The sequence below is a fragment of the Chinchilla lanigera genome, unplaced genomic scaffold (assembly GCF_000276665.1).
Source record: "Chinchilla lanigera isolate Chin_1 unplaced genomic scaffold, ChiLan1.0 scaffold00048, whole genome shotgun sequence".
NCBI classification, from domain to species: domain Eukaryota; kingdom Metazoa; phylum Chordata; class Mammalia; order Rodentia; family Chinchillidae; genus Chinchilla; species Chinchilla lanigera.
In genome coordinates this window covers 5,904,314-5,931,058 of record NW_004955449.1, presented here as the reverse complement: position 1 = coordinate 5,931,058, position 26,745 = coordinate 5,904,314, and the positions used below count along the sequence as shown (strand labels likewise).

The 26,745-nt window shown below is 41.7% G+C and overlaps 1 protein-coding gene across 2 annotated transcripts in view; it reads left to right on the top strand.

The window, feature by feature from the left end:
• The first annotated feature begins 10,681 nt into the window (after window positions 1-10,681).
• The window catches only part of Cers6 (ceramide synthase 6), a 283,700-nt gene continuing 267,636 nt past the window's right edge, over window positions 10,682-26,745 (top strand). For both annotated transcript variants that reach the window (XM_013518781.1, XM_005393276.2), the window contains exon 1: window positions 10,682-11,057. In XM_013518781.1, the coding sequence (XP_013374235.1) occupies window positions 10,888-11,057 (170 nt within the window). In that variant the 5' untranslated portion in view covers window positions 10,682-10,887. The remainder of the gene's footprint in view (window positions 11,058-26,745) is intronic.

Below are 26,745 nucleotides of genomic sequence, written 5' to 3'. Positions count from 1 at the left end.
AGCACGAGTAGGTGACTATCATGCCTTTTTTTTTTTCCATAGTGGTAATCAGTGTAGTAATTTTCTATTTGAAATAGAAAATGTGCCCCTTTTAATGTTTTATTGAAAAGAGGCCCCTGCTGATCCACGGGACATTGAGTTTGAGTGGGGAATGACTTGTCTTGCATCAGGCCACTGTAAGTTCTTTCACCATCACAGTACAACAGAGCTTATTTTGGATGATGCAGATGTTTCTTATCCTCCCTCATCTAAGTTCTTTTCAGTGGTGTCTACTTAAAAACACTATACATCCTGTAAAGGTATAAAAATACGTTAAAAGAATCTTCAAAATTACCTGAAGATGTGGCAAAGCGCCTGCCTGGCAAGTGCAAGGTCGTGAGTTCAGTTCCCAGTACCGGAGAAAAACCAAAAAAAGAAAAAAAAAAAAAAATTACCTGAAGATTCATTTTATTAAGACATCACGTTACAGTGAAACATACGTATCCATGTTTATAGCACCACAATTCACAATAGCTAAGTCTTGGAAGAGGCCTATATGTCCATCAATAGATGAATGGATAAAGAATATGTGGTATTTACACAAAATAAAGTACTATTCTGCCAGATAAAAAGGATGAACTTGAGTCATTTGTAGGAAAATGGGTGCACCTTGGGACCATAATGTTAAATGAAATAAGTCAGGCACACATGCTTAAACATCACATGGTTTCTCCTATATGAGAAACCCAAAATATAAATAAAGAACAAAATAAAAGGTAGATGATAGAAAATAGGGAGATAGATCTTTTGCAGATTGAGGGGGACTGAGAGATGGAGGAAGCAGGGAGGGAGTGGGGAAGGAATTCTGGGGAAGGGGATGAGAAAAAAATTAAGATGTGCTGTGCACATGTACCACCTCCCCATGAGGAATGTGATCATTACGTACAGCAAACACATACTCATAAAAAATAAAATCTGAAAAAAATAAAATAAAATAAAATTACTTGAAGATCCATATGACCTTAAAACTGATTATTTCACTATATGATGACATCATTTAAGGGTATACAATACATTTAAAAACAATTTCAATCTCATTAGAATGATCTATTGCAGTTGCCATCAGATGATGGATCGATAATAATTGAATCATACAGCTTTGCTGTGCTTCTTGGATCTTCTTTATCATACCTTTGTACATATTTCATTTTTCTTTCAGGCCTGCATTCTTCCCTGTTGAGATGGTTAATGCAAAGTCTCTGAGGATGAGAAAAGTTCCCCTGGAATGAAACTGTTGAGCACGATCGACCTCAATAGCATTCAGAGTAAAATTTGCGCCTAGTGGCCTGAGCACTCTTGTGATAGGAAGGAAGCGAGCTGTTGGATAGGGCTACTTATCCCCCTTTGGCCAGCTTTAAACCTTGCTTCTCTGAGGATCAAGTTGGCCTTTCAGGGATTTGGACCAGTTGGCCTCTGGATTTACTCAAATCAAACTAAACCACGCCCCTCAGCTCGCCTAGCTCTGGGGCCCACATGCTATCTCTGAGCACCCTTTCATTTCTGTGTCCTCCAGGGTCTCCAGGGTGCCTACAGCACCCCTGTCCCCGTGGATTTTATCTAATCCTTGGTCTCCTGAGATTCAGAATCTATTTCCATAAACTGTCAAGTTTTCTTTCTCTTAGATTCTGACTTGCCTGTTGGTATAAGCTATTTCAATCAAAACCCAGTGTCTTTACAAGATTCCACAAAATGTCACTGGTTATAAGCAGTGCGTGTGCGTGTGTGTGTGTGTGTGTGTGTGTGTGTCTGGAAATTGAACCCAGGGCCTTTTTGAGCTGAGCTACATCCTCAACCTTTTTTTCTTTTCTTTTCTCTTCCTTTTTTTTTTTAAAAAAAACTTTGAGACAGTCTTGCTAAACCCCCATGCTGGGCTTGAATTTGAGATCCCTCTGCCTCAGCATCCCAGAGAGCTGGGTTATAGGCTTGTGCTACCATGACTAGCATTATGTTTAAGATATTTATGGCATCTCTGGCAGCATGAGGAATCACATGCAGGATACACAGGCTTCTGAAGCTTCCCTGTAATCCTGTCCTCTGTCCCTTCCTTCCTTTGTCCTGAGGGCCTTTATTTCCAGGGTGAGTGGAAGGCAGATCATCTCAACAAGGTCTGTGTTTCCCTTCCCTGCAGCCAGGAGGTTTTTACCATATGGTCACAATACATAATAATAATAATAACAACAACAACAACAAAAATGACAACTGCCTGCACCTAAATGTCAAGACACTGTCCACCATCTCATTAAATCCTGCTTTAATCTCATGTGGTAGGTAACATTACTCCCTTTGTGCATATAAAATAATGAGGTTTCAAAGAGGTTGAACCTTCAAGAGGTAATTTTTCTCTGAAAAAATAAGGTATTACTGCCAAAGCCACACAAATGTCCTTACTGATTTCCAGAGGTGGTGCTCATAGCGTGCATTGGTTACTACATGCCTCCTGTGCATGTCCCTCACCATCCTGATTGTTGTTTCTCTGGATAGATTTCAGTTTTTAAAAATCAAAAGGTAGTTTTTTCAAAAATATGGGCACCTAAGTGAAAAAAGCCCTGTAAGTGTGGGAAAGGAAGTATCTGGAGACTACAAATACTGCCCAAAAGATACATGTGACTTACTGTCACTATAGTATTTTTCTCCCTTCTCTCAGTACTGGATTGAACCCCAGGCCTCACTCATGCTAGGCAAACACTGAGTTATTACCCTCAGTTTTTTTTATTTTGAAACTGGGTCTTATCAAGTTGTTCAGGCTGGCCTTGAACTTGTGATCCTTTTGAGTAGCTGGGATTATAGGCATAAGCTGCTGTGGCTGGCATTGTTATAGTATTTTCCACAAAGAAATAAAGGAGGAAGCAGAAGAAGAGAATTTGAATGCCTGTATAATCTTTAGTTCACTCTATTCTCTTTCCCCTGGTCTGGTTTTTTTTTTTTTTTTTTTTAAACCTGTCTGGCTCCTAAGATCATTTCATTTTGAAATCCCTACATTTTTAGAACATGGCACATTCTTGGCACTGGTAGATTTGACATTTGTAGTTGTAATTCTTCTCAAGGAACTTAGGTCTGTGGCTCACAGTAACTTCTAACCTTGCTGTGAAATGAATATGAACTGCCTACCCTCCAAAGCTACTATTTGGTATGAAGTACTTTAGCCAATGAATGCATCGAGATCAGCACCCAGCTTCCACATTTAACTTGGCCTTTCTGTTCTCTGCCTGTCCTCACGTTTTTTCAAAAAGATTCTGGCAATTTTATGCTCGAGGGTCATTTATGTTGTGATTTAAACTTCAAGAGTTTCAATTTTTTTCTGCTATCTACACAGATAACTGATGATTTTCATTAATTAGTGAAATTAAATTTTAGTTATTAAATTTTTTTCAGTTATTAAATTTTTTCTCAGGGATATTGGGCTACTTTTTTTACCTCTAATTTGTTGGTTTTGTTTTGTTTTGTTTTTGTTTGTTTTTCTCCAGTACCGGGAACCAAACTCACGACCTTGCGCTTGCCAGGCAGGCGCTTTTTGCCGCTGAGCTAAATCCCCAGCCCTTTACCTCTAATTTGAAAGGAGCAATGGAAAGGTCACTAAGCAAGTACTTGATCATTCTGCAGGCAGATCATTTTTTAATTTTTATTGTCATCACAAATACATAGTACCCCTGGATGACACAGAATGTCACCCAGATATTCCTAATGCCTTTTTATAGAAGTGATTAATGAAGTACACTGTGTTGTGTGTTGTTCAAGGTGATGTGTGACTGGACATGAATCTTGTTTTTGAGTGCTAGGTCCAGTGAGCCAACATAAAAATGCTATCCTCATTTTGTATAGGTGAACATGAAAGAGATTTTGCTGGGCTTCTTAAGATCGATTGTATCTTCATTAAAGATTTTCTAGTAGTCTTAGGTTTGCCAAAATGGAATGGATCAATTTGTAAAGTAGTAATCTTCCTGTCATCGGAGATGATTAACCAGAGTTGGGATGACCACAGAGAGCGAATTATACTCACTGGCACCAAAGGTTCCTTCCAGCCCTGAAATCCTAGGTTTCTCTATAAAGTCACTAATTTTGAGCAATAATTTAGGATATTTACTCTAAATTAGCTGGATGATCAGTTGAGTTTTTTGTTTCCCTGGTTTGCACAGTGAAACAGAAATCAGAGTTTCTGGCTAATAAATCAGATATCCTGCTTGCTAAATGCTAGTCACATATACATGCATATAAGAAATGCCATCGTGGATAGCTATACCTAGTAGATGGGCTGCAAGCTATAACACATAACTAAGGTGAACTTAATCCCTAACTGGATAGCCCAGAGTCAAATAATCTGGCTGTTTTTCACTTTTCTTGGGTAGTTTCGCAACACAACAATGTGCTTAAAATTTTAATGGGATTCTGAAGCACTACTGGTAGGTTAAGGTTTCAAGGGGAAAATTAACATTTAAACAGATTTTGATTATAGGAGAGACAATAGAAAATGCAGCCAGTGATTTGGCTTAGCTAGGAATACCAGACTAATTGATGGTTGTCTGTATCAGAGAGGGTTTTGTCTTTTTCTTTCAGAGGTAGGAACTGTCAGGGAAGAGGAGGGAGGAGAAAGATCTTTAATAGCTGCCATGATTGTAAGAAAGACTGAACATCGGAGGGAGGAAACAAGTCCTGCTGGAGCGCTTCCAGCAAATAATGGGATTCAATATTCCTGCTAGGTTTTACCCTGTAGCTCAGTCTGACCCAAATGCTGGGAGTTAAATACTCTTTTTATTTTCTTCAAATGGCTGGAGAGGCTAAGTTTTCTGCACTGCTAGGGGAGATCTGCACACTGGGGGTGAATCCTGCGTATGTCCTGCCCAAACCACTCCTCCTGGGCCCCAATCTCATATACTCATATACTGTAAGAATGAAAACACAAGAGATTGGTAATGGGACAGCAAAAGATGAGGTGTAGATTGATGATGTATTTGATAACCACAGCTAGAAGGTCGTATATTCATGAAGAATGACTACAGAAATAAAATTGTGCAGTACTGCCTTACTATTCCCAGTGAAAACCAGGCTCCTTTAAAATCAATGAATTCTTTAAGTTAAATGCTCACTCTTAGCACTGCCTTATGTTTTGAGCAATGAACAAGTTTGTCTGAATCTATATTTAAATCCACAATAGTTGAGTGTGCTGTGTAGCAGGCATGGTATTATAGAATCACTTCTGTGCTATAATCACAGTTAAAGTTCTCGGTAAACATGTAGAAGTGTTCCTCTGCCTCACATGTAAGGCCATTTGCAGTCTAGTACACAGTATTAGCAATGTCTGATTAGTGCCCTTACCAAATCTGTCTTACTTTTTAACACTGCCTATGCCTTTTCAAATCTTACTGACTGCTCATAGCCTGATTCCATTCCTGTCCGGCCTCTTCTTTAAAGTTCCTTCACCTCTTCAAAACAGATTGTCTCTTTCCTCCTTTGAGAAGGAAACTCTTGTTACCTGAGTGTGTGGGCACTTATCCAATGTCTAGGGCCATCTTGAGTGGTGCTGGGATAGATTGCTATCCGGCCTTTCCTTTGTGAGCACACCTTGCTCCTCATATTGATTTTAGTTTCTCTTTGTAGAACAAGTATAATAGTTCTATGTTATACAACTCATACTGGGAATGCATCAAAATTTCTGGCTGTCCTGCATCCAAGTGATGATTCCCTATAGAGTGAACCCAAAAGTATGTGGAAGAACTAAAATGTGGGTGTGAATCTGACAGAAATACAGCTCGGTTTTGCTGATATTTTCCAGTTGCCTGGAAAAGAAAAGCGGATATATTCTCATGGGCCACTTTACATTCAGGCCCAAATCATGCTCTCTGACTACCAGTGTAGTGGTGGCACACTCTCACTGCCACCAATTTGTTTTTCATTTTTCTTCTTTTCTTGTCTCTTCTATTTAATAACTAACAGTTCATTTCCTTATTAAGCTGTGTATTTGTCTGATGCATAGATTGCATTTAGGTTTACAAGGGAGACAATTAGAAGCCTTCTTCCCAGGTGTAAAGTGGCTTCCTTGGAAGGTATGCTGTGCTGTGTCCTTCCTGGGACAGATCTTCCCTAGGGTCTGCACTGAGGTCAGCGAAGTGTTGGAGACAGGTACCCTTGAGTAATGTCTTGGAGAATGGGAACCTTCTGCATTAAAATAACAGCAACCCAACCCAAAAGGGAAGTGAACATGAAGATATGCCGGTGTATGGGACCTAAACACGGGAAGGCAGTCAGCCCCCAGGTACTGTGTGGAACCTGGAGCTCAAATGCCAAAAGGACTTTGTGTCTCTGGTTTTCACTCAACTCTACAGGTCTGTTTTATTCTCTCTTGGGGCAGTGAGGCTTCTGCTTTTTCCAGCTGTACCATGAAGTAGAAGGGCCAACATTTGAAATGTTTGAAATCCGATGTCCAGATGTCCATAGAAATATGCCCTGATCTGGCCAATGCACCCAAAGGACTTCATTTGCTACATTGGACCAACTCTGGATCAATAAAGTATAGCCAGACATGAAATGATAACTCACTCTATTAGGTTTTTGAGGGTAACCATTTAGATGGAAAATGATGGGACGGGGCCCCTGCTTGACGGAGGCATGCTAGGCTGAAAAGACCAGCTGTTTGCTGCGTGGTACATGGGCACAGAGGTCAATAGTTTACAAGCCTTTCCCCATATCTTATCTCCTGTGTTTCATGCCAAGTGCCAGGGGCAAGACAGGCACTATTGTTACATAACTTACATAGGAAGGCATTGATGCGCTCTTAGAAACTAAGTGACTTGTGCAAGAATCCCAAATAAATACTAACACCTCTTTCAATGGCTCAGTGAACTCCGTCTTTCAAAATGTCCCTGTAATCCCACCGCTGTGTCACAGCTGGGTGACAGACAGCAGCACTGTCTTCTGCTTCCTATTACTTTGGCTTCTGTAGAAAAAAAGTCCCAGGAAGCCAGTTTCAGGGAAGCAGAAATAAGGGACAAGGTGAATGAGGTAGAGAAAGAGGGAGAGGAAACACAGGACCATGAGTTACTGAGCTCGTCACAGCTTTGAAATAAGCTGACTGACCCTACCACATGTTGTCTCTGTGTGCCAGGTCCAGGGGAGGGAAAGGAGTAAAAATGTATCCATAGGCTTCTATTGTCTGTTCTCAAAGTTCAGGCTCTTGGGCATCAACTCACCAGCACTTAATGTGGTACCAGCTTGAGAACAGAAGCAGCTCCTGGACAGCCCAGAACCACTGGGCTAGGAGACAAGGTACTATCAGATCATCCAGGACAAAGGGAGGGGAGAGAAGAGGGGCTGCCATGAGCCATGCAAGGGCTGTGGTTGGCCCAGAAGGCTCAGCAGTACCGTGACATGACCTTCTGCCACAAAATGGTGACAGGCCTTAAAGATCTCCTGTGTCTGGCCTACAAAAATGCAGTTGAGTTGTAACAAAACGTCTTCCACAGGCTCATCACTGAGCAGCTGACCACATGGTCTGGAGTGATACTCATGACATTTTCTCCTTAAATATGACTCATTTCAATGATTCTCCCACTCTCACCCTGAAACAGACCAATTCCATATGTCCACATTATTCTTCACATGAGTCTACCATGGATAGCTACAGATTGAACCAATTATTTGGGCTTTTCCTCTCCTGGAGAAGTTCTTGAAGTTGGAATAAAGTTGATTCATTCATTAATTCAATAGTTTATGGGGTACCTCTATGTTCCAGGTACTTTGTAAGTGCTGAAGATAGAACAGTAGATAAAACAGACAAACAGTTTTAACTTTTTGAAGCTTACGTGCGTGTGTGTGTGTTGGGGGAGGGAAGCAATAAATAGAACATATATCATGTTGATGGTGAAGAATGCTTTGCGATGTGAGGGTTATAGATTATCTAGTGTGGCAAGGGAAGGTTCACTGCAACATTAAAGAAAAAACAGATGAGAACATATGAGGAAGAAGAGTTCCAAGGAGAAAGAAAAGCTTTAAGGCAAAGCTATGTGTTCCAGGAAGGGCAGGGAGGCCAAAAACCAAAGCAGAGGAAGAGGAGGGAGCCCAATGAGGTCAGAGAGAATATGAAGCCAAATATCTTAGGACACTATAATGACTTTGGCTTCCCCTTGGGGAAGGATGGAGGGGCAGGTCTTCGAATTGTGAAGTGATCTGACTTACGCTGGGATACGATCACTCTGGCTGGGAATAAGCTGCAGAGGGACAAGCCTAGAAGTTGGGAGGTTGGAGGTTCCTGGGGTAATTCAGTGAGAAATGTTGCTTGTGTGGATCAGATGGAGGCAGAAGAGGTTGAAATTATGCTTTTAAAACGATGTTGACAGGATTTATAATGGTTAGAAAAGGAATTAGTGAGAAGAAGAAAAGGAACAATGACTATATTTTTGGTCTGAGCATGACTACAGAGGGGAAAGGTTGTGGAGAGATTAGATTGATTAGATTAGATTAGATTAGATTAGATGATTAGATTGGCCATGAGAAGGTGGAGGTGTTGAGCTCACAATGGATTCGGGAGGCTGAAGTGCAGAGGAAAGTTCCTGGGTAGAGATATAAATATGGGGCCATTAGTGGCATGGGAAGCTGTGCAGATGCTGTTGAAAGCCTCAGGATTGGGTAAGATCACCAAACAGATGAGTGCAGGTGGAAATGTGATGAGGACAAAAGACCTAAAATCCCGGGCCTGGCCGACTTTTAGGGGTTAGGAAGGTGAAGAGTAACCAAAAAGGACACTGAGCAGAAGTGACCAAGAGGAAGGAGGAAAAACAGAAGAATGCAGTTTCTGGAAGCCATGACAAGAATGTTTTATGAGGAACTGACCAGGTAGACCAAAAGCTTCCGATAGAGGGGTTCAGAATTGCAATGGACTGAATGTTTGCATCCTCCCCAAATTCATATGTAAAAGCCTGGGCCTCAAAAGGACGATGTTTGGGGAGGTAGTAAGTCTATGAGGGTAGTGCTGTCCTGAATGGGCTTAGTGCTTTGGTGAGAAGATACTTGAGCACTGCTCTCTCTCTCTGGCACGGGAAGAAGACAGCCATCCACGAATCGGGAAGAGAGCCCTTACCATGCCCTGAGAATGTGCCTCTGCCGGCACCTTGATCTTAGACTCTCCAGACTCCAAAAGTGTGGGCAATAAATGTCAGTTGTTTACATCACCCAGTCTAAGCGGTCTGCACTAAAACAAGAACTGGCCGGTGAGTCCAGCAGCGTGGAGATACTGGACCTGGAGCAGTTTTAGCAGTGTCTTCGAGGAGCCAAATGGCCAAAGGTTCAAAAGACAACCAGAGGACAGAAATTACAGGTAACAGACAGGCCATTCCTACAGTTTGGGGGTAAAGGGATGAAAAACAGGTGGTAAGTGGAGGGAGAGGAAGGATAAACAGAGGTTCTCTGTGTGTGTGTGTATGTGTGTGTGTTATGCCCATTGTAAAGGTCCGGTAGAACTTACTGGCAGAACTAAGCTAAAAACTGACAGTGAGAAAAATGAGCGGAGTATCCCCTGGAACTACATCCACAAAGGCAAGGCCGTTAATCTGCCCATAGGTCCCGTATCAATGGAGAAACGTATGGTGTGGGTAATGCTGGACTTATGCCTCACAGACCCAATGCGTAAAGGTTTTATACATATTTAAAAGGCAGAAATAATGATTTTAGGTACTACACAGTATGTAGCCCTAGCCTGTCCCCCTCAGGCCTGGGTCCCCTGCTCTGCTCCCTGGAAGCCAGGAACTAAAGCAACTTTGTTCTGCCATGTCCTTCTGCCTCCATCTTCCTGCCTTGCCGCCTGCTGACTGTAGGCTGAATTCCCCCAAACCATGAGGTAAATCAAAGCGTTTTCTCCGATAAGTTGTGTCTGGTATTGTGTCCAGCAACTGGAAAGCTGACAAATACAATCTGCCGAAATGTGGTCCAGCTGCACTTTCTGAGAGCTTGGATGGAAGAAGCAGTTTTAAGAATGCTATCATTACGATCACTGCTATCATCAAATCGTAATAAAGGGCAATTAAGTGCCTAATTTCTTGTGGCACCTCATAAGTTCAAATAAAGGGCCTTGTTCCTTGGTGTAGCTGGTTTGATGGAAAGCAGTAGTATAAAGAGGTCGGAAGGTCAAAGATAGAGAAAGACGGGGTTGGAGCTGAGACGGAAGTCTTTCGCCAAACCACTGTACCCTAGTTCCCGATTTTCACCCCTCTCTCCAAGCGTTTGGACGATCTTTTCCTTCTACTTCTTGCTCCTTGGCCTCTGCGCCCCCTACTTCTTTTGCTGTCGACTCTCAGCACGGTGCTGGTTCTGAAGCTCAGCCGTGGCCCCTGACCCCACTGCCCCAGAGCATTGGAAGCGGATGAGAGCGCTTAAACTCCGGTGGGGCAGAAGCCTGCATTCTGAGCATGTGCGAGCAAACTTGGGGGCTGGGGCGGAATTTGGGAGCCCACTCCAGGTCTCTGCCTTCGGAGCTAGGCGAGAGAGCAGAGGGGCGGGTACACCCTCTGGAGCCAGAGCCACGGCCCTGCGCCTGGGGCACACGGCTGCGCCCTGCCCTCCGGCGCTGGGGAGCCGGCCGCGTGTGCCTGGCTGCTTGACGCGGGGACGAGCCAATCAGGGCGAGCGGCCTGGGCTGCCATGTGACAGGCGAGGCGGCCCCTTTCTCAGCGCGGCCAGAGGGAGGAGAGAACCGGGGTTCGCCGCGAGCCTTCGAGAGCAGCGGGCGCCGAGGAAGCGGCAGCGGCTGGCGCGAGCGGCGGCGGCACAGGCTTGGGGGCCAGCCAGGCGCGCATCCCCGGCGCCCTGCGCAGAGGAGAGCTCGGCGGGCCTCGGGAGCCACAGGACAGGAGTGGACAAAGCAAGATGGCAGGGATCTTAGCCTGGTTCTGGAACGAGAGGTTTTGGCTTCCGCACAATGTCACCTGGGCGGACCTGAAGAACACCGAGGAAGCCACCTTCCCGCAGGCGGAGGACCTCTACCTCGCCTTCCCGCTGGCCTTCTGCATCTTCATGGTGCGGCTCATCTTCGAGAGGTAAGAAGGACGGGAGCACCTCCCCTCCCCCTGCGCGCGCGCGCGCACACACACACACACACACACACACACACACACACACATACTCCTGCGCACACGCACATTCGCGTGCTCTCTGGCGCACGCCCCCGCGACCCCCGCGCTCGCGCTCGCTACTCTCAACCTTTGTTCGGGGAGGGGCTGCTGACCCCGCTGCCCCCAGTGCGCCGGGCGTCAGGGTCGCCCCCGCAGTCCTCCCTAGCCGGCCCTGCGCTCCACGCCGAGAGGGCGGGCGAACAAAGGTGAGCGGCGGCCCCGGGACGCGCGGCACCCGGCGGGCTCAGCCTGTCTCTCCGTCGGCGCCGCATTCTGCGCTCCCGGGCCGGGCTTCCCGCCGGGGCTCGCCGCCACCACCTGACCGCGGGAGCGTTCGGGACCGGGACCGGCCGGAGGAAGGAGCAGCGGCGCATGCTTCTGCTCTCTACACCCCGGTGGCGGGATTGTTGGGACTGTGCCGCAGAAGAATTCACCGGGGACTTCGCTGCTTTTCGGTTTCCATCTGTCACTCTGAATGTCAAACCCGCAGTCTTGGGAAATAGTTGCCAGTAGCCCTCATGTCATTAGCGGTTTCTTTAAAAGAGGTGAGGTTAGGGTGGGTGCACATCCTGCAAAATGCTCGTACGAAATCGGTAGTTGTGCCCTGTGAATAATCACAAACTTATTTTGGGTGCCCGAACACACTTAAAATGATTTAGAGAATTGTCCTTTAATTTTTGGTTTCATTCCTCAGTGTGGTTAGATATCTCCACTGTATCACGAAGAAACGGGTCACTCACTGAACCAGCATTAGTCTAAACTAGATTTTGCCTACTGTGCGTTCTCCGGTGCTTCGGTATTGAAACAAAATCAACACAGCATTACACACTTCTGTCTTTTTCTTAACTGAAAACGTCACCTTCCCCTTTTTTCTCCCTGCTCCACATTCATCAGGAAAGGCAGAATTTCTTAGATCACAAGTTCCCACTCCCAGGCTTGAGGGTGCAGCTCAGTAGTAGAGCGGCTGCCTGGCACTTGTCGGGCCCTGAGTTCGATCCCTAGCACCGAAAAACAACACCCACGAAAGAACACTTCCCCTCCACCTCGCTTCTGTCTCCCAGCTCCTCTTGTTGCTGCTTACTATTACTATTGGAGATGGCAGATTGTATCTTTTGTATCATTTGCTGCTGGAAATAGCAACAAAGCTAGTGGGGACAAAACGTACTCTTTGTCTAAGGAAGGTGTATTTTTCAGTGGACAGTACTGTTGCAGAAGAGCCTCAGCTGAACTACTGAAATGGACGTGCACAAAGGAACAGACGAAAAGACCCATCTTAAAATGACTGCGATCCAATACAAATATGTCATTGATCCTGTCCAGCGCTGACACAGTGAAAAAGTGGGTGTGTGTGCAGGTTTAGAGTTGCTCTAGAACAAATGTTTACTTACTGAAAATAGGAAGTCTTGTCTCATCTTGCAGTCTCTCCAAAGACAAGTGCTCTCTTAGGAAGAGCAGGCTGTGCTGCGTTAACATGTTGTAGCACAGATCACGTGCTGAATGATACCTGATAAGTCGCCTGATACATTCTGGCTGGATTCACCTTCAGGTCACTAATGCATTTGAAGGCATTCTTTGGTCTTTATCTTTTGAAGGACTGCTGTAGAATTCAAAAAGCAAGGTAGCTGGAGAACTCTGTGCAGTGTGCTGCATTTTACTGGCGTTCCTCCCCATACTGATGTCTGGCCTGTTCACTGGGTTGGAAAAAAAAAATTGTAAGAACGGCGGTGGCTTTATAGTCTCTCCGCCTTAACAAAAAAACAAAAAGCAAAGCAAAGCAAAACAAAGCAAAACAAAACAACACTGATGTAGTAGTTGAAGACTGGAAGTTCATTTTTCTTCCTTTGCATGATCCTACGAGTTGACTTGCTGATCTCAACTCTTAGGTATAGCAGATGCCTCACATTGGTATGTAGAGAATTGGTTTCTTTCAGGCTGTTGATCCAAGTAAAAGAGATTTAATGGCTTGTATGGAAAATGAAAGTTGATGATTAATGTTTGGAATAATAATCTAATAAGGCACATATGCCATAGGGAGCTCCTGGCTTTCAGAAGAGTGTCTGTATGGTTTCTTCCCACAGTAGTCATAACTCTATTTTTAACCATTCAGACTCTCGATTCTCTGAAAATCTCAGGCTATGGTTGTTAGAAACTCTGCATGTTTCTCTTCTCAAACCTAGATGACACGTTCTAGGATCCAGATTGTGGCCTCCCCTCAGTAGTATTCATCATGGTCCCAGGTCGGTGTAGCTGCACCAGCCAGTATTGTTATTAAAAAGAGATACAGCTCACTTACAGTGCTTTGAGTATGAGCACAAATCATTTTCTTTTGCCTCGTTCTATAACAGTCAACATTATTTAAACATGCATGCTGTGAATCTCTCTGTAAAATGAGATGCTTTTGTAACAGGAATAATTCCCTCAAAATTTTATTTGATGCTGCTCTTGTCATTTATTTCAAAGCTGAGAACATATTGAGAAATAATGTGCTTATCAAAGATCTTCATTTTCCATTAAGTGAGGCCAGTAATGCCTTTGTTGAGGCTAGAATTGTAGATTTGAATGCCTTCTCTCCAGTCTTGTATGTTTTTCTCTATGCAGAAAAATACTAATGAGTTCCGTAGTTGGGCTTTGCCAGTGGAACAGCCTTGTCTTTTCGTTTTCACTCCTGCTGTTGAGGTGTTGACAGCAGAGGCACTAGTGGCCAGAACATGCCACTTACAGCAGCATATGGACAACAATGTGGGCGCCTAGCATGGCTGGTTAAAAACGGAGCAGCCTAAGGTCACTGACTTTCGTGGCTCAGTCAGTGAATAGCCCGAGTCTTAGTGATTTTTACTTTCTTTCAGTCATCTGTATTTGTATTAGTACATGTTTGCAGTGCAAATGATTGCATTCATTTTGGGAAGGTGGTGCATGTACACAGCACACCTTAATTCTTGGTGGCTTTTAGCATAGCCTTTACCCTACACTTGCCTCTGGGTAGGGACTGCTATAGATACCTCTTGATTGACAATAAGATAGCTGGCGTTTTAAAAAAAAACTAGGTGGTTTCTCTTAGCATGAAAATTGTAGTATATTATATTATATTATTATGCTGTTGACTTGGTGACAGAGTACCAAATATTATTTAATCATGTATCATTAGCGTCCATTTAATTTTTTGATTTAATGTTTGTTTAGCCTCAGTAAGCCATTCTTAGCATTTGTATAATAAATGCTTCCTCCAACTTCACTTTTCCAAAAAGATGTTTGACTGTGGTATTCCTATGTGGGGAATTAAAATTCTGTTGAATCCCTGCTTGGGAAGAAAAGTCCTTTATGTGATTGTTATCAAAGGTAACTCTTGATGGACTTTGAAGAGAGTGATGCAAAAAGTACTGATTGGGAATCAGAAAGCTCAAGTTCGAGTGAAAACTTACCTTATGTTGGGGCAGCCTGCTCATTTATCTCTGCTTATTTTCTCATTTATACAGGAATCAAATGGCGATCATAATCTAAGGTTGTTTTCTCTCCCAATTCCCTGAATTCCTGTGGGTCCTGGGTATTTCAAGCTTACTAATTACTATCTCGTGAGACTGTGAAGCAGGTTAAATATCATGTTTTGGCTGGCAGAAGCAAACTCTCTCAGAATGAAGAGATTTTTTTCTTCATAGAAACATACTAATCAATGGTTTTGTTTTTAGTATTTTAAAAAGTGTTTTGAGTCAAAAGAATCATTTGGGTTATCATATGTGCTCCAAACAGTTACAGTATTTCAGAATAACCAACCTTAAAGATCCTTCAAAGAAAGCAATTGCTTCCCTTCTTCCGACCGCTTTTTGACGGAACCCAAAGTAGGCCTGACACCTGACTGGTTAGGGAGTGAATAGTTCTTTCCTGACAGGGTGACTCTCAAAATGTGAAGCTGTGTGAGGAGAAGTATTTCAAGGGGTTGACACAGGTCCAGCCTTGGGCATTCAACTCCAGAATGATCTGCTATACCCAGACCTTGAAGGAACCAAAGGGAATGTCTGGTCAGTGGGCTTTTTCTGATTTACCTCCTATCTTTGAGGGGGAGGGAAAGGAGGACAGAGAAGGAGGAAGAGAGAAGGGGACAGGGATGGGGCAAGAGGGGTTATCAGGTGAAATCTATTTCTGAAAGGTGTTCTATAATATAATAAAGATACCATTATTCTCACATATATTTCAAAAGTGTTTGGCACAATTTGCAAACAGATGTGACTTTCTCATGCAATTAGTATATTAATCTTTGTAAATGTTATCAGATTATTAAGTGTTGGCGAGACTCAGATTAAAGCTGTGGACAGCTGCTTTGCTAGAGACTGGTTTAAGGGACAATAGTTGGATCCACAAAGGAATAGGTTGCCTCCTACAGTTTCTGGCTGGGCTAAAAAATGGATTACAGCAGATGCCTTGTTGGAAAACAACCTAAAATGAAAGGGGTGGTATTCTTCGCAGAATTTTAGTACGACTTTTTTGTGTAGCAAAATAAAAGTTTTGCAGCTGAAGGGTATGATAGTGTAAATATTTGTAATAGATTGCTTTGCGATTAAAGGGCATAACTCTGCCTTTAATGAACAATGCCTTACTATGGTGGAAGAGGACGGCAAGACAACTTTATGATGAATGATTTAATGACGTCCCACAATAGGAAATTAACATCCTGAGTTCATTTAGGACTTTTCCTTGAGGATATCTGATCCCTATGAGCAAGGTTAGGTAGTTTTCTCCTAGACTGCCAGTCCTAAGGCCCTTCTGAAGTGGTTTTTCTTCTGTGATGGGGAAGAGTTGGTAGCAGTGGAAGAGAAAGGAGTTTCAGGTTAATTTCTTCCATCAACGCACCAGTCTCAGGGCTATGTTAGAGGAGTCCTCAAGTATTTTACTCACTTCATTAAACCTTGATGGCCAGTGCTAGAATCTAAGTACGTTGTACTTTGAGAATTTAAATGTTTATTAAATACACTTAAATTTCTTTTTCCATCACTACACAAATCCAGATTTTCTCACACTATTTAGTATTAATTTCTTATAAAGGTACAATTCTCAAAATTTATATATATATATATATATATTGCTTATCTTCCTTTGACCCTCTGAGTCAGGATACTGGGTTTCCAGATTTTATTTGATAGTAATAGTTGTGCCACTTAATGTTTTTAGGAATTGTTTTTCTTTCTTTTTTTTTTAAAGACTTAAAAGAGAATGCCTTGTGTGCTATGACCATCATTCTGTGTTAGAGATGTCCTGAGAAATTTCATTGCTAAAATGTTTTTTCTTTGATTTCTTTCTCCCCACTGTTCACACTGATTTCATAAGCTTTTTTCAGGTCACTCTTTCCTGATATCGTAATCTTTACTATCTGCTTTAAATACTTACACAATAGCACAATTGAACACAATATGGTGATTCTCAGAATGTATTTTGGGGGTCTCTTGTTATAAGGTTGTGGATACTTCATCAATCACTGTGACCTGGTATTCATTACTTATTCTGTTTTATGTTTGACTACTGTAAAAATTGACATTTTAAGTGAGTAACTTTCTAAAATTTGGAAATAATAGGAACTAATATTCTCTAATGAGTTTATTACTCTGCTTGGTTTATTTCATTTTATCCTTTCTCTTGTCCTATGAGATAGATACTAATTTTTACTCAATTTTACAGATGAAACTAAGGATTGAGAACTTAAGAAATGAACATAATTTTATATAGCTTAAAATGCAGACACTTTGAGCTATGTTTCTTGATCTCATAATTTTGGTGATCTCCTAGTTCAAAGCAAATATCATGAATATATATAGTGTTTATATGCAGCCTTTTCCACTTAATGATATAGTCCAAACATTTTAGATGTAATTAAACTGACTCAAAAATATTTTCACTCACTGCAGTGTTCTACACCAGTGATGGAGAACCTTTTAGAGCTCTCAGTGATACAAGCAGGCTGCTGCATCATATTCACCACAGGTTCACCACCACTATTCTACACTATGCATACACCATATTTCACCTACTCAGTTCCCATAATTTTGTTGGACATTTGGGCTGTTTATGTATATACATCTATTAATTTCTGTTCATTTCCTAAGGAACATGTGATGGTTAATCTTGATAGACAACTTGATTGAATTAAGAAATGCCTAGGAAATTAATAAAGCACACTTCTGGATGTGTCTGTGAGGGTGCTTCTGGAGAAGACTGGCACGCGGCACAGCAAGCCAATGGGAGATACTCACCCAGAATGTGGCAGCACCGTCCAATAGGATGGGAGCCCAAATGGAACAAAAATGGAAGACATCAGTTAGCACAGGCTCTTTCCCTCCCTCAGCTTCCTGGCTACTGAGGTGAGCAGTTTACTTGCGATGCCCTTCTACCATGATGTTTTCTGGCTCACTATAGGCTTAAAGCAATGGAACCAACCTCCCATGGACTGATACCTTTGAAACCATGAACCAAAATCAACCTTTCCTTCTTAAACTGTTTGTGTTTATGTAGGTATTTTGTTTCAGTGATAGAAAAATGACTAACAGAATATTTTCTAGAAGTGGTATTTTTGAGCCACAAAGGATAAATATTCTAATGGTCTTGGTAGGTACAAGTTACCGGATAGTTCTCTAACAAACAAGCCTACACCCATTTGCAAATTCTGATCAGAATGCAGATTATCATTAAGGAAATTTTTCTCTGAGAGTTGAAAAAAAGTTATTATTATAATATGGTTCTGTTTCTATATTACTCATGATTGAACTTACTTAAAATATTTATTAATCACTTGTATTTCACATTCTCTGAATAAATTTATATTTTTCTATTTAGATGAAGCAAGGATTTATCTTATTTTTTATTTTATAAAAAAATAAAATTTCACAATCAAATAATAAGATAGCAATAGTTATTACACTGTGTATCATTACCTTCATAATAGTAACTCAGAGAACAAGATATAAATCAAAAATATTCTTAGAAAAAAGAAACAGAAATCTTTCTTTTTGACAAGAGGGTTTATCCTTATAGTATTTATTTTTTTAGGAAAGTGATGGCCTTCTCATTTATTTCCTTCTTCCTGCTTTACTTTGTAATTGCAGAATGGTTGTATCTTTGTCTGTTTCTCAGTTCACGTATTTATATTCTTTCATTTCTTTCTGCCTCCTGCCTTTCCCCACAAGCCAGTCCCTATCATTAGGAAGGAAGCTTTTCAGTGTCTCCCTTGTGGGAGAGATACATTCAAGAGGATGAAGAAAATGCTATGCAGACTTTTATTATGCAAAGTGTAGCACAAGCTGGCTGTGGTGCACACCTGTGATTATAGTAAGCTGGAAGGCTGAGGTAGGAGGATCACAAGTTTGATACAAGCCAGGGCAAAGTAGCAACTCAATTGTGACCTTGTCTCAAAAATAAAACATTAAAAAATGGTTGGGGATGTAACACCATGTGAAGGCATTGAGTTAGTTTAAAGAGAGTCAGGCAGGGAGGAAGACAGACGCATCAAGAATGAATGTTTTAAAATGTTGTCTGTCTGTTAATGTTTTCCTCCTTTTATTTTTAAAATTAAAAAAAAAAAAGAATGAATGTTTTTGAGGCTGGAGGTGTAGCTCAGTGGTAGAACACCTGCTTAGCATGCGCAAAGGCTTGAGGTTTTTTTTTTTTTTTTTTTTGAGACAAGGTCTCGCTATGCAGTTCAGGCTGGCCTTGAGCTCACTTTGTAGCCCAGGCTGGTCTCGAACTCGTAAGGGTCCTCCTGCCTCAGTCTCCCGAGTGCTGGGATTACAGGCATGTGCCACCATGCGCAGCAAGGGCTTGAGTTTCATCCCCAGCACTACAGGGAAAGGAGATTTTTATGAATGGAAATTCAGGATTAGAACCTACTCTCTTTTATATTGTTTTCCCAAACTAGGAAAATACAAATCAAAACCACAGTGAACCACCACGTCATGCCCACTAGGATGGTTGCCTCAAAGTGAACCAACCAACCAAACGGAAAATGAGAAGTGTCAGCCAGGATGAAGACAAATTGGACTCCTCATGCGTTGCAGGTGGCAAGATAGGATGGGATAGCTGCTGTGGAAAACAGCACGTAGGGCCCTCAGAAAATTAAAAGTAGAATTGCCATATAATACAGTATGGCAATTCTATCTGTGATCATATGCCTTAAAGAACTGAAATCAGGCTCTCAAAACGATATTTGTGCACCCAAGTTTTTAGCAGTAGTCTTCACAATAGTCAAGTTCACTGACAACAAAAAGTTTACTAGAAATAATTATCTTCCTTTGCTAGGCTTGTTGTTTTTCTCGGTGGAACAAACACTCCTTTCCTCTTAATCTCAGTTGCCTCAAGGACTATTTAAAAAAAACAACGTAATTCTCTTCAGAACTAGGAGAGACCTTTTTTTTAAGAATCGTCTGGCAAAGGTGTCTGGGAAGGGAGAGACAGAGGGTTTACGATTCAGAGAGCGCTCAAATGGCCTGGGTCTCTAACTGGAAAGCACTTGAACCAAACAACTTACCTTGAGTCCAGTTTAGTAACTGAAAAGGGGATATACAAAGAAGGAGAGCCAGGTGTCTTTAAGAGTGCATTTTATGGTTGCCAGAGGATTCGCTAGGATTAAATTGAGTATACAATCCACTTAAAGCAAACCAGGGTAATAGGATCAAATTCTCCCAAGCCAAGGGAGGAGCCGGCTAGGTTAAAGTCAGATAGGTGGAAACTTTGGACAGATTAAAGTCAGATAAGACCTTTCGACCTCTCTTTTAGTTTAATTTTGCATACATTTTGTAAGTAAATGATTTAAGCATTTGAATACTTGAAGATAAATTTTCTCAAAGGCTGCATATTATAAAGGCAATCAAATTGGAAGCATTGGTAGGTACAGGCCATAGAACAGGAGTTTTTGAAGTTTATCCTAATGTTTAGTCATTGTGCAAAACTCCATAACTCACCTATGAAAATCTTTTGGGCAAATTTTTATTGTTTGAAAGAACTTACTTCTCCTTTGTAATGAACTTCTCTTGGCCGTTTGCTGTGTCCTACTCCTACTTTTGCTCTTATGACCTCAGAATTGCCCATGAGTTTTTGTTTGTTGTTATCTGTTTTGTTTTTTTTTGGCAGGGATGGGCTTGAAAATACACAAATGGCTTTTAATTGCAGGAGGGATACATTCTTGAACTAGGTGATCTCTTTCACTGCGTGACCTAGGACTAACTTTCATTTGTGACTTGCCTTTGTCTACTTAAATGTCACTTCTTATTTTTGAGATTTTTCAGGTTATTAAGCTATTGCTGCTGTCCTGAAGCTTTGATTCGAGAGTGTATTTTCTTCCTTGCTTCACCCCTTCCTCCCATTTCTTTCTCTTTTCCCTCCCTTCCAATCATCATGGTGCAGACCCCTTAAAATCACTGGGAAGTCTGCGCGGAAGAGGACAAGCAAAGAGTTTCGAGTGGGGGAGGAGCTCCAGAAAACAATCTAAAATCTTGTCCAGGGACATAGTTGAGCCAGTATCAGAGTAAAAGCTGCCGGCTAGTCTGAGTGGCTCTGTAGATCCTGTAATAGATCACCATTTCAAAGCAGAATGAAGTGGCTTGGTCACTTAAGCAGAGTGGCAGTTTGTATACAATAGCTGGAGTGAAGGAAAAATGAGAAAGAAGCAATCAGTCATTCAGGCATTATGGAAATTAGGAGAATATAAGGGCTTTGTGTTTCAGAGGGTGTGTGGATATCTTTGAGCGCTTGGGTAGGCTCGATGGTGCCAGTGCATTTAAATTACATTCGTGTTTTGTGTGTTCATTGGAATTAATTAGGAACGTGTATTCCTGGCTAGAATTAAAAGGAACATGGATGGGATAGCAGGAAGATTATAGAACTTGGGTTTAAATCCAGATACAGTACTGTCCCTTATTGGCTTTCTGAAATTTGTTGCCTTCATTTGGAAAACGGGGACTAGTGCCTGCATTGTTGCTGGAGGATTCCATGGGAAACTGTTTGAAGGGAGTGCAGTAAAAACCGCTTCTTAAAAGTACATGTTGTGTAGGATAAAATTGATACTGTGGTACGGTATGTAGCACCTACTTGAGAATGTTCCGTGATATAATTTCATGTGTAGGGGGAGCACAGCTAGACATGGGTACAGCTTTTGGAGGCCGTAGGGCCTGTTTGTGTATTTGATCCTGGAACTGGAGGATTTACTTGTTCCATAGAAGAGTAAATATTTAGAGTGTTAGACGGCCTTGAAACACCGTGATCTCTTCAGCTCTGTGCCTATTTAGGGAGGAGAACGTGTTGAAGCTTTTTTTTTCTCCGCATTCATAATGATGTGTATTGTATACCAGGAACCCATTTCTATTTGTTTTCAGGAAACTATTTCTAACAGTGAGGGTTTTCTTTGGGTGGGGGACTGGGGATTGAGCCCCTGCTAGGCAAGTGTTCTAATACTGAGCTATGTCCTCAGGCTTTTTCAAAATTTGTTTTTGAAACAGGGTCTCATTAAATTGCCTGGACTGACTTCCACTGTACCTGGCAATAGTGAAGTTTGATTTTTTTTTTTTTTTTTTTTTTTTTTTTTTTTGAGACAGGGTCTCACTATGCAGTTAAGGCTGATCTTGAGCGCACTTTGTAGCCCAGGCTGGTCTCGAACTCTCAATGATCCTCTTGCCTCAGCCTCCCGAGTACTGGGATTACAGGCGTGTGCCACCATGCCCAGCAGTTTTTTTTTTTTGTCTTAATGGTGAAGTTTTAAACAAGTGACAGGCAGCTGTGTGCCCCTTTGGGTCTGATATCCCTGGATTCTTCACCGTTGGTGCAGAAGAGCTTTGCACCGACAGAGTTGCATAGGAAAGTTGCCTTTCAGTGGGGGGATCCTTATGCAGATATCCCAGTCTATCTCCCACCCCCAGTCTCCTCCTAGAGTTCCTTTTTCATTGCATGTAGTCTTAATGGAAAATGGATTGGTTATTCAACCACTGGTAATGGCAAACATCAAATGTGACATTTATATTGATTTAAGACCTGAGCTGCAATATGGCCCTGGCACTTATTAGCTACAGGTTTAGAAGCAAATTAACCTCTCCAAGCTTAGTTTCCATTTGAAACTCAGTTGTGCTGAGGATTAAATAAGATAACACATGCATTGTGTAGAGAGCAGTTGGGTAGAGACTCATTGGAACAGAGATTCTAGTTCTTCCGGTTTACTTAAATCAGTACACACGTATATACAGTCACTTTCTGAGTGTTTGTTGGAACTCTGATTTGTAGAAACGAGATGTTATTGACCTCAATTTTATGTGATGACATGCATGACACACCTCAGTACTGTGTGATAGACCCTCTTTTCACTGGTGAGGGTTTTTGGTAGGGCCATTTGAGTTTTACTCTCCTTACTTTTCTTCTTTCTCTGAGCAAGATTCAGATTCCTTGGTGATGACTGACAGAAAACAACTCTATCACCTTACTGAAGAATTGGGCCTTGTCTCCCTCTTAGTCATGTAATGTATTTTGCTGAGACCGTACCTTAATATTTAGATAGCACAAAAATATTTCTTCCAGTAAAAGCCTTCTAGAAATACTAAAGCTTGTTCCTGACATACATTGATTTCTTTCAGAATTTTAAGCCGGGTGGATTATCTCAATCTGATCCTTAGCAAAAAGAAATTCCATTTAGTGGCACTGAGATGATCATACTTACAAGGATGGAAACCTTCTAACTTGGCTGCAAATAACACAGTTACATATATTTTTTCCTTAAGAGGAACAAACCTGCACCTCTAAGTTTGAACTTACATTGCTATGAATGTGGCTAACCTGACCTGCCCAAATGAGTTCAAAAGTATTTATACCTGCTTTTACCTACAGGCATTTCCCCAACTCTGCATAATTTAAATATAATTTGTAAATAGCTGGCCATGTAAATAATTTTAAAAATCTACCATTTTGGAGGCATCAATAAAGGGCATTTGAGGGTCATTATATATGACATTGGTGGTGGATTGTCTTTTAAATGAGGAAGAAAGCTAAAGATGAAACCACAGAAGGACAAATTAGCAGAAGAATGGCCTGTCTTTTAATTCAGTCATAGTTCAGTAGAATCCTAGATGTTTTACTTAGAAAATTAAAATTTGACAGACCAAAAATATAGGGTCTGTCATGCACCAGAAGCAGTAGGAATGGAGGGTGGGCCCAGGGACCTGCCCTGAGTGCTTGCAATAAAGGGGTGTGTTGTTTGTAGAAGATTAGAACAACAGCACAACTGACTCAGAGTTGGTCTGATTTTTATAAGCACCATGTGAAACCAGTTCTAAACATAGCAGTGATAGAAGTGATAAAATCCTCCTACCCTAATGGATACTGCTTCAACCCTGGACCTCCCCGCCGTTGGAACCCCTTGCCAGACACCGTGTAGGCCTGGATGATGTGAAGGCCCACTTTTGGAGAAATACTGGCAGCAACAAAACAGAAGAAAACTCTATCACCTTACCTCCCACCTTACCTCCTTCAAAATATCAAGGCCTGGAGCCATGAAGTTGCTTCCCTATGCCTCCCCCTCAGAGCCTGGCAGAGGCTGGCTGCTGTGGAACCACAGGCAGTGCCACTGCAGGGCAGTCATCGGCCAAGGAGAACTGGAACAGTAGTCACCCTACTTGATTTCTCACCCTACTAAACCCAGGCTGGTCACCAGCCAGAGGCACTTCCTAAGGGGACAGGGTGGTGGTGGAAGAGTTCCTTGGTGGCTGAGGTATGTGGCCTTGCCACATTGTCCAGGTGCCACATTTCCTGTTTTTTGTTTTGTTTTGTTTTTCAAATAAAAAAGGCAATCAGAGAGCTTCCCATTAATCATGGCTTGCTGCTAAGAAGAGCAGAAGTCACTGTGTGACAAATCCAGGGCAAGTTTCTTGGTGTGCTACTTCCTGTCTAGTGTGTAGAGCCTATGTCACTAAGAAACATAGTTTTGTGTTTTCCTCCATCCAGTGTGTGCTGGTTTTTCTGTGTTAAGCACCCGTATATAACTTGCTGCCTGTGACACTGTAAAGGGACTGGGGAGAGAACAAAAATAGATAACGCAGGTGGTGGTTTTTAGCCAGATGTTATTTCTAAGAAGGGCTCAGGCAGTCAAGTGGTTTGCTGGATGTGTGTTTCACACGCATGGTTTTGTTGAGTTTTACAGTGTGTGAAACTTACTTTTGCTAGAGTTGGAGACCTGTGGTTTATTTGAAAGAATGAGGCTCTTGAAATAAACATGCCAGGGAACTAGCGGTATATTAGAGTGTAATGAGGAGTGCTAGAAATCCCAGCTGCTCCAAGCCTGCCTCCCTCAGAGGCAGGCTTCAGCAGCCTTTAGCAGTTGGTCTTCAAGCAGGAACAGGGCTGGCTGAGGCAGCACCTGTCCCCACCTGCCCCAGCTGTCCATACTTGGTACATTGTCAAGTCTTGGAAGATTGGGTGGAGGGCAACTAGTCACCACTTCAGAATCATGGCTTACCGTTCCTTTCCATAGCTGGTTTCTGTTTGGTGTTTCTGTGTATTACCTCCTCCAATGGCTCAGGATTAACTGGATCTTCACATCTAAAGGGTCTGGGGTAAATGAACTCTCCAAACTGGGAGTCGGGGGGTCTCTGGTACTCACACTTGCTGGGCAGTAGTGAATCTGGGTAAATCCAGTTAGAAGGATAGTTCCTAAGAGCTCATAACTCAGCTTTTACTAACTTTAATTTAAAAATATTTAACATGTAGCAAACATGCAATAAATAACATGGAACAAATGTTCTTACTATTTTCAAAGATAACTTCATGGTTTTAAATTATTTTTTCCTTTTAAAAAAAATAAAATATAAAGTCAGTTGTGGTGGTGTACCCCTGTAATCCCAGCACTTGGGAGGCTGAGGCAGGAGGGTCCTTGCAAGTTGGAGAACAGCCTGAGCGACAGAGTGCTCTCAAGGCCAGCCTGAACTGCATAGTGAGACCCTGACTTAATAAGACAAAAAAAAAAGGAAATATATTTGAGTTTTTGTGTTTCACAATTTTAAAATGATAGCTTCTTGTGTTTGGCAAGCAGTTTCCCCCTTTTTCGGAATTGAAGACAAGACAAAAGTGTCATGTAAAAAGCAGAACCAAACTAGGCTTTCTCTCCTTCAGCTTCTATTCTATTTTCTAACCAATGTCTAATCCTTTACTCAGAGGTCAGTTCTAAGGAATTTCAGCTCTTTCAGTCATCTGGAACTTTTCTATATTGGATGCATGTAGCTGCTAGAAACTTCTCACTGTCCTATTTTAAAAGCCCAACTAAGAATCAAACACTGCTCTGAATAGGAACGGCTAAAGTAAATAGTGTACGATGGTATATGTTAGATGTTGACAACAGGTTATATTTATCTTTGCAGGTGGAGCTAAAACACAGTCTTTGTGTTTGTCCTAATGTTCAGATTTGTGGGGAGGCAGCTTGGGGGAATGAGGGGAGGAGAGGGAAGGGAGACAGGAGAGAGATAATGAGAGTGCAGACATTGACTTACTCTGGTGTGTGTGTAACAAAAGAAGACATAGAACCTTAATTTCAGTCTAGAATGCCATCTTGGAGGAATGTTGGTTCAATTACTACTATAACCTAGTGGGTATTAGGTATAATCCTCAGCACTCAAATGTGTAATCACCGCTTTCGTAACAAATGTTTATGTGGTCTTATTTTATTCTGTGTGAATAGTATATGTACAGAAACATGCAGAAAAGTACACCTGAGTGGATAGATCACACCAAAGGGAAAGTACTGTGTCTTTGCTACTTAGAATCCAGGTCTAAAGAAAGAGAATATTCCTAGCATGCTTCCTGTTTACTAGTATGTACCTATCTTTATTAATTAAGGAACAATTATTTGCAGCATGAAAATGTAAGCCCTGATTGTACAACAAAATTCGCTCTTCTGCTGGTGACCGTTGATTGCTGTGGAGGAGAATGCAAGCATGGCTGCTGGCTACTCCAAACCCAACCTACTGTCTTCTCTGTGTTAAGTTCATAAACATACTGTGTGTGTACACATTTGTCTGTGTGCTTATACAAAAAAACCTGGTTAGTATATGAGTATCATATTTAATAAATTAAAGGAATTACTTAGAAATGAATGGGAAGAGGAGATGAGAATGTGAGTGAGAAAGCAGTCAGAATACCCACTTTCTTTCACACCTTATTTATTTTACTGATAGTATTTTGAAAAGACAGGCATTAGTAAAGGGACAAAAAATACTGTGTCCTTACGTCTTTTTTTTTTTTTAAACATATTAAGGATGTTAAGCAGGGGATAGATGTGTAAGTTTGTTAATATGCTTTTGGATCCTGTTTCTTGAATGTAGATAGTATTGTACGATTCCTACTTTGAATAAGGAAATCAAAGCTGTCATCTACTTTCAGTTGCAAAAGCCAGATATTTTGAACATTATTGATTTGTGGCATTAAAATAGTATATTTGTTTTTGAAATAATTTTAAAAATTGTTCTTTTAAAAACATGTATCTTTCTAGCTTTTTCTTAAGAAAACTTTTCCATTCTGTGTTTGAGTTTATCTTATTTCCATTTGTTTACTTCTTCAGGAATATCAGTTATGCAGGTGTTAGATTTCTTTGCCTTCCATGTCCATCATCTTT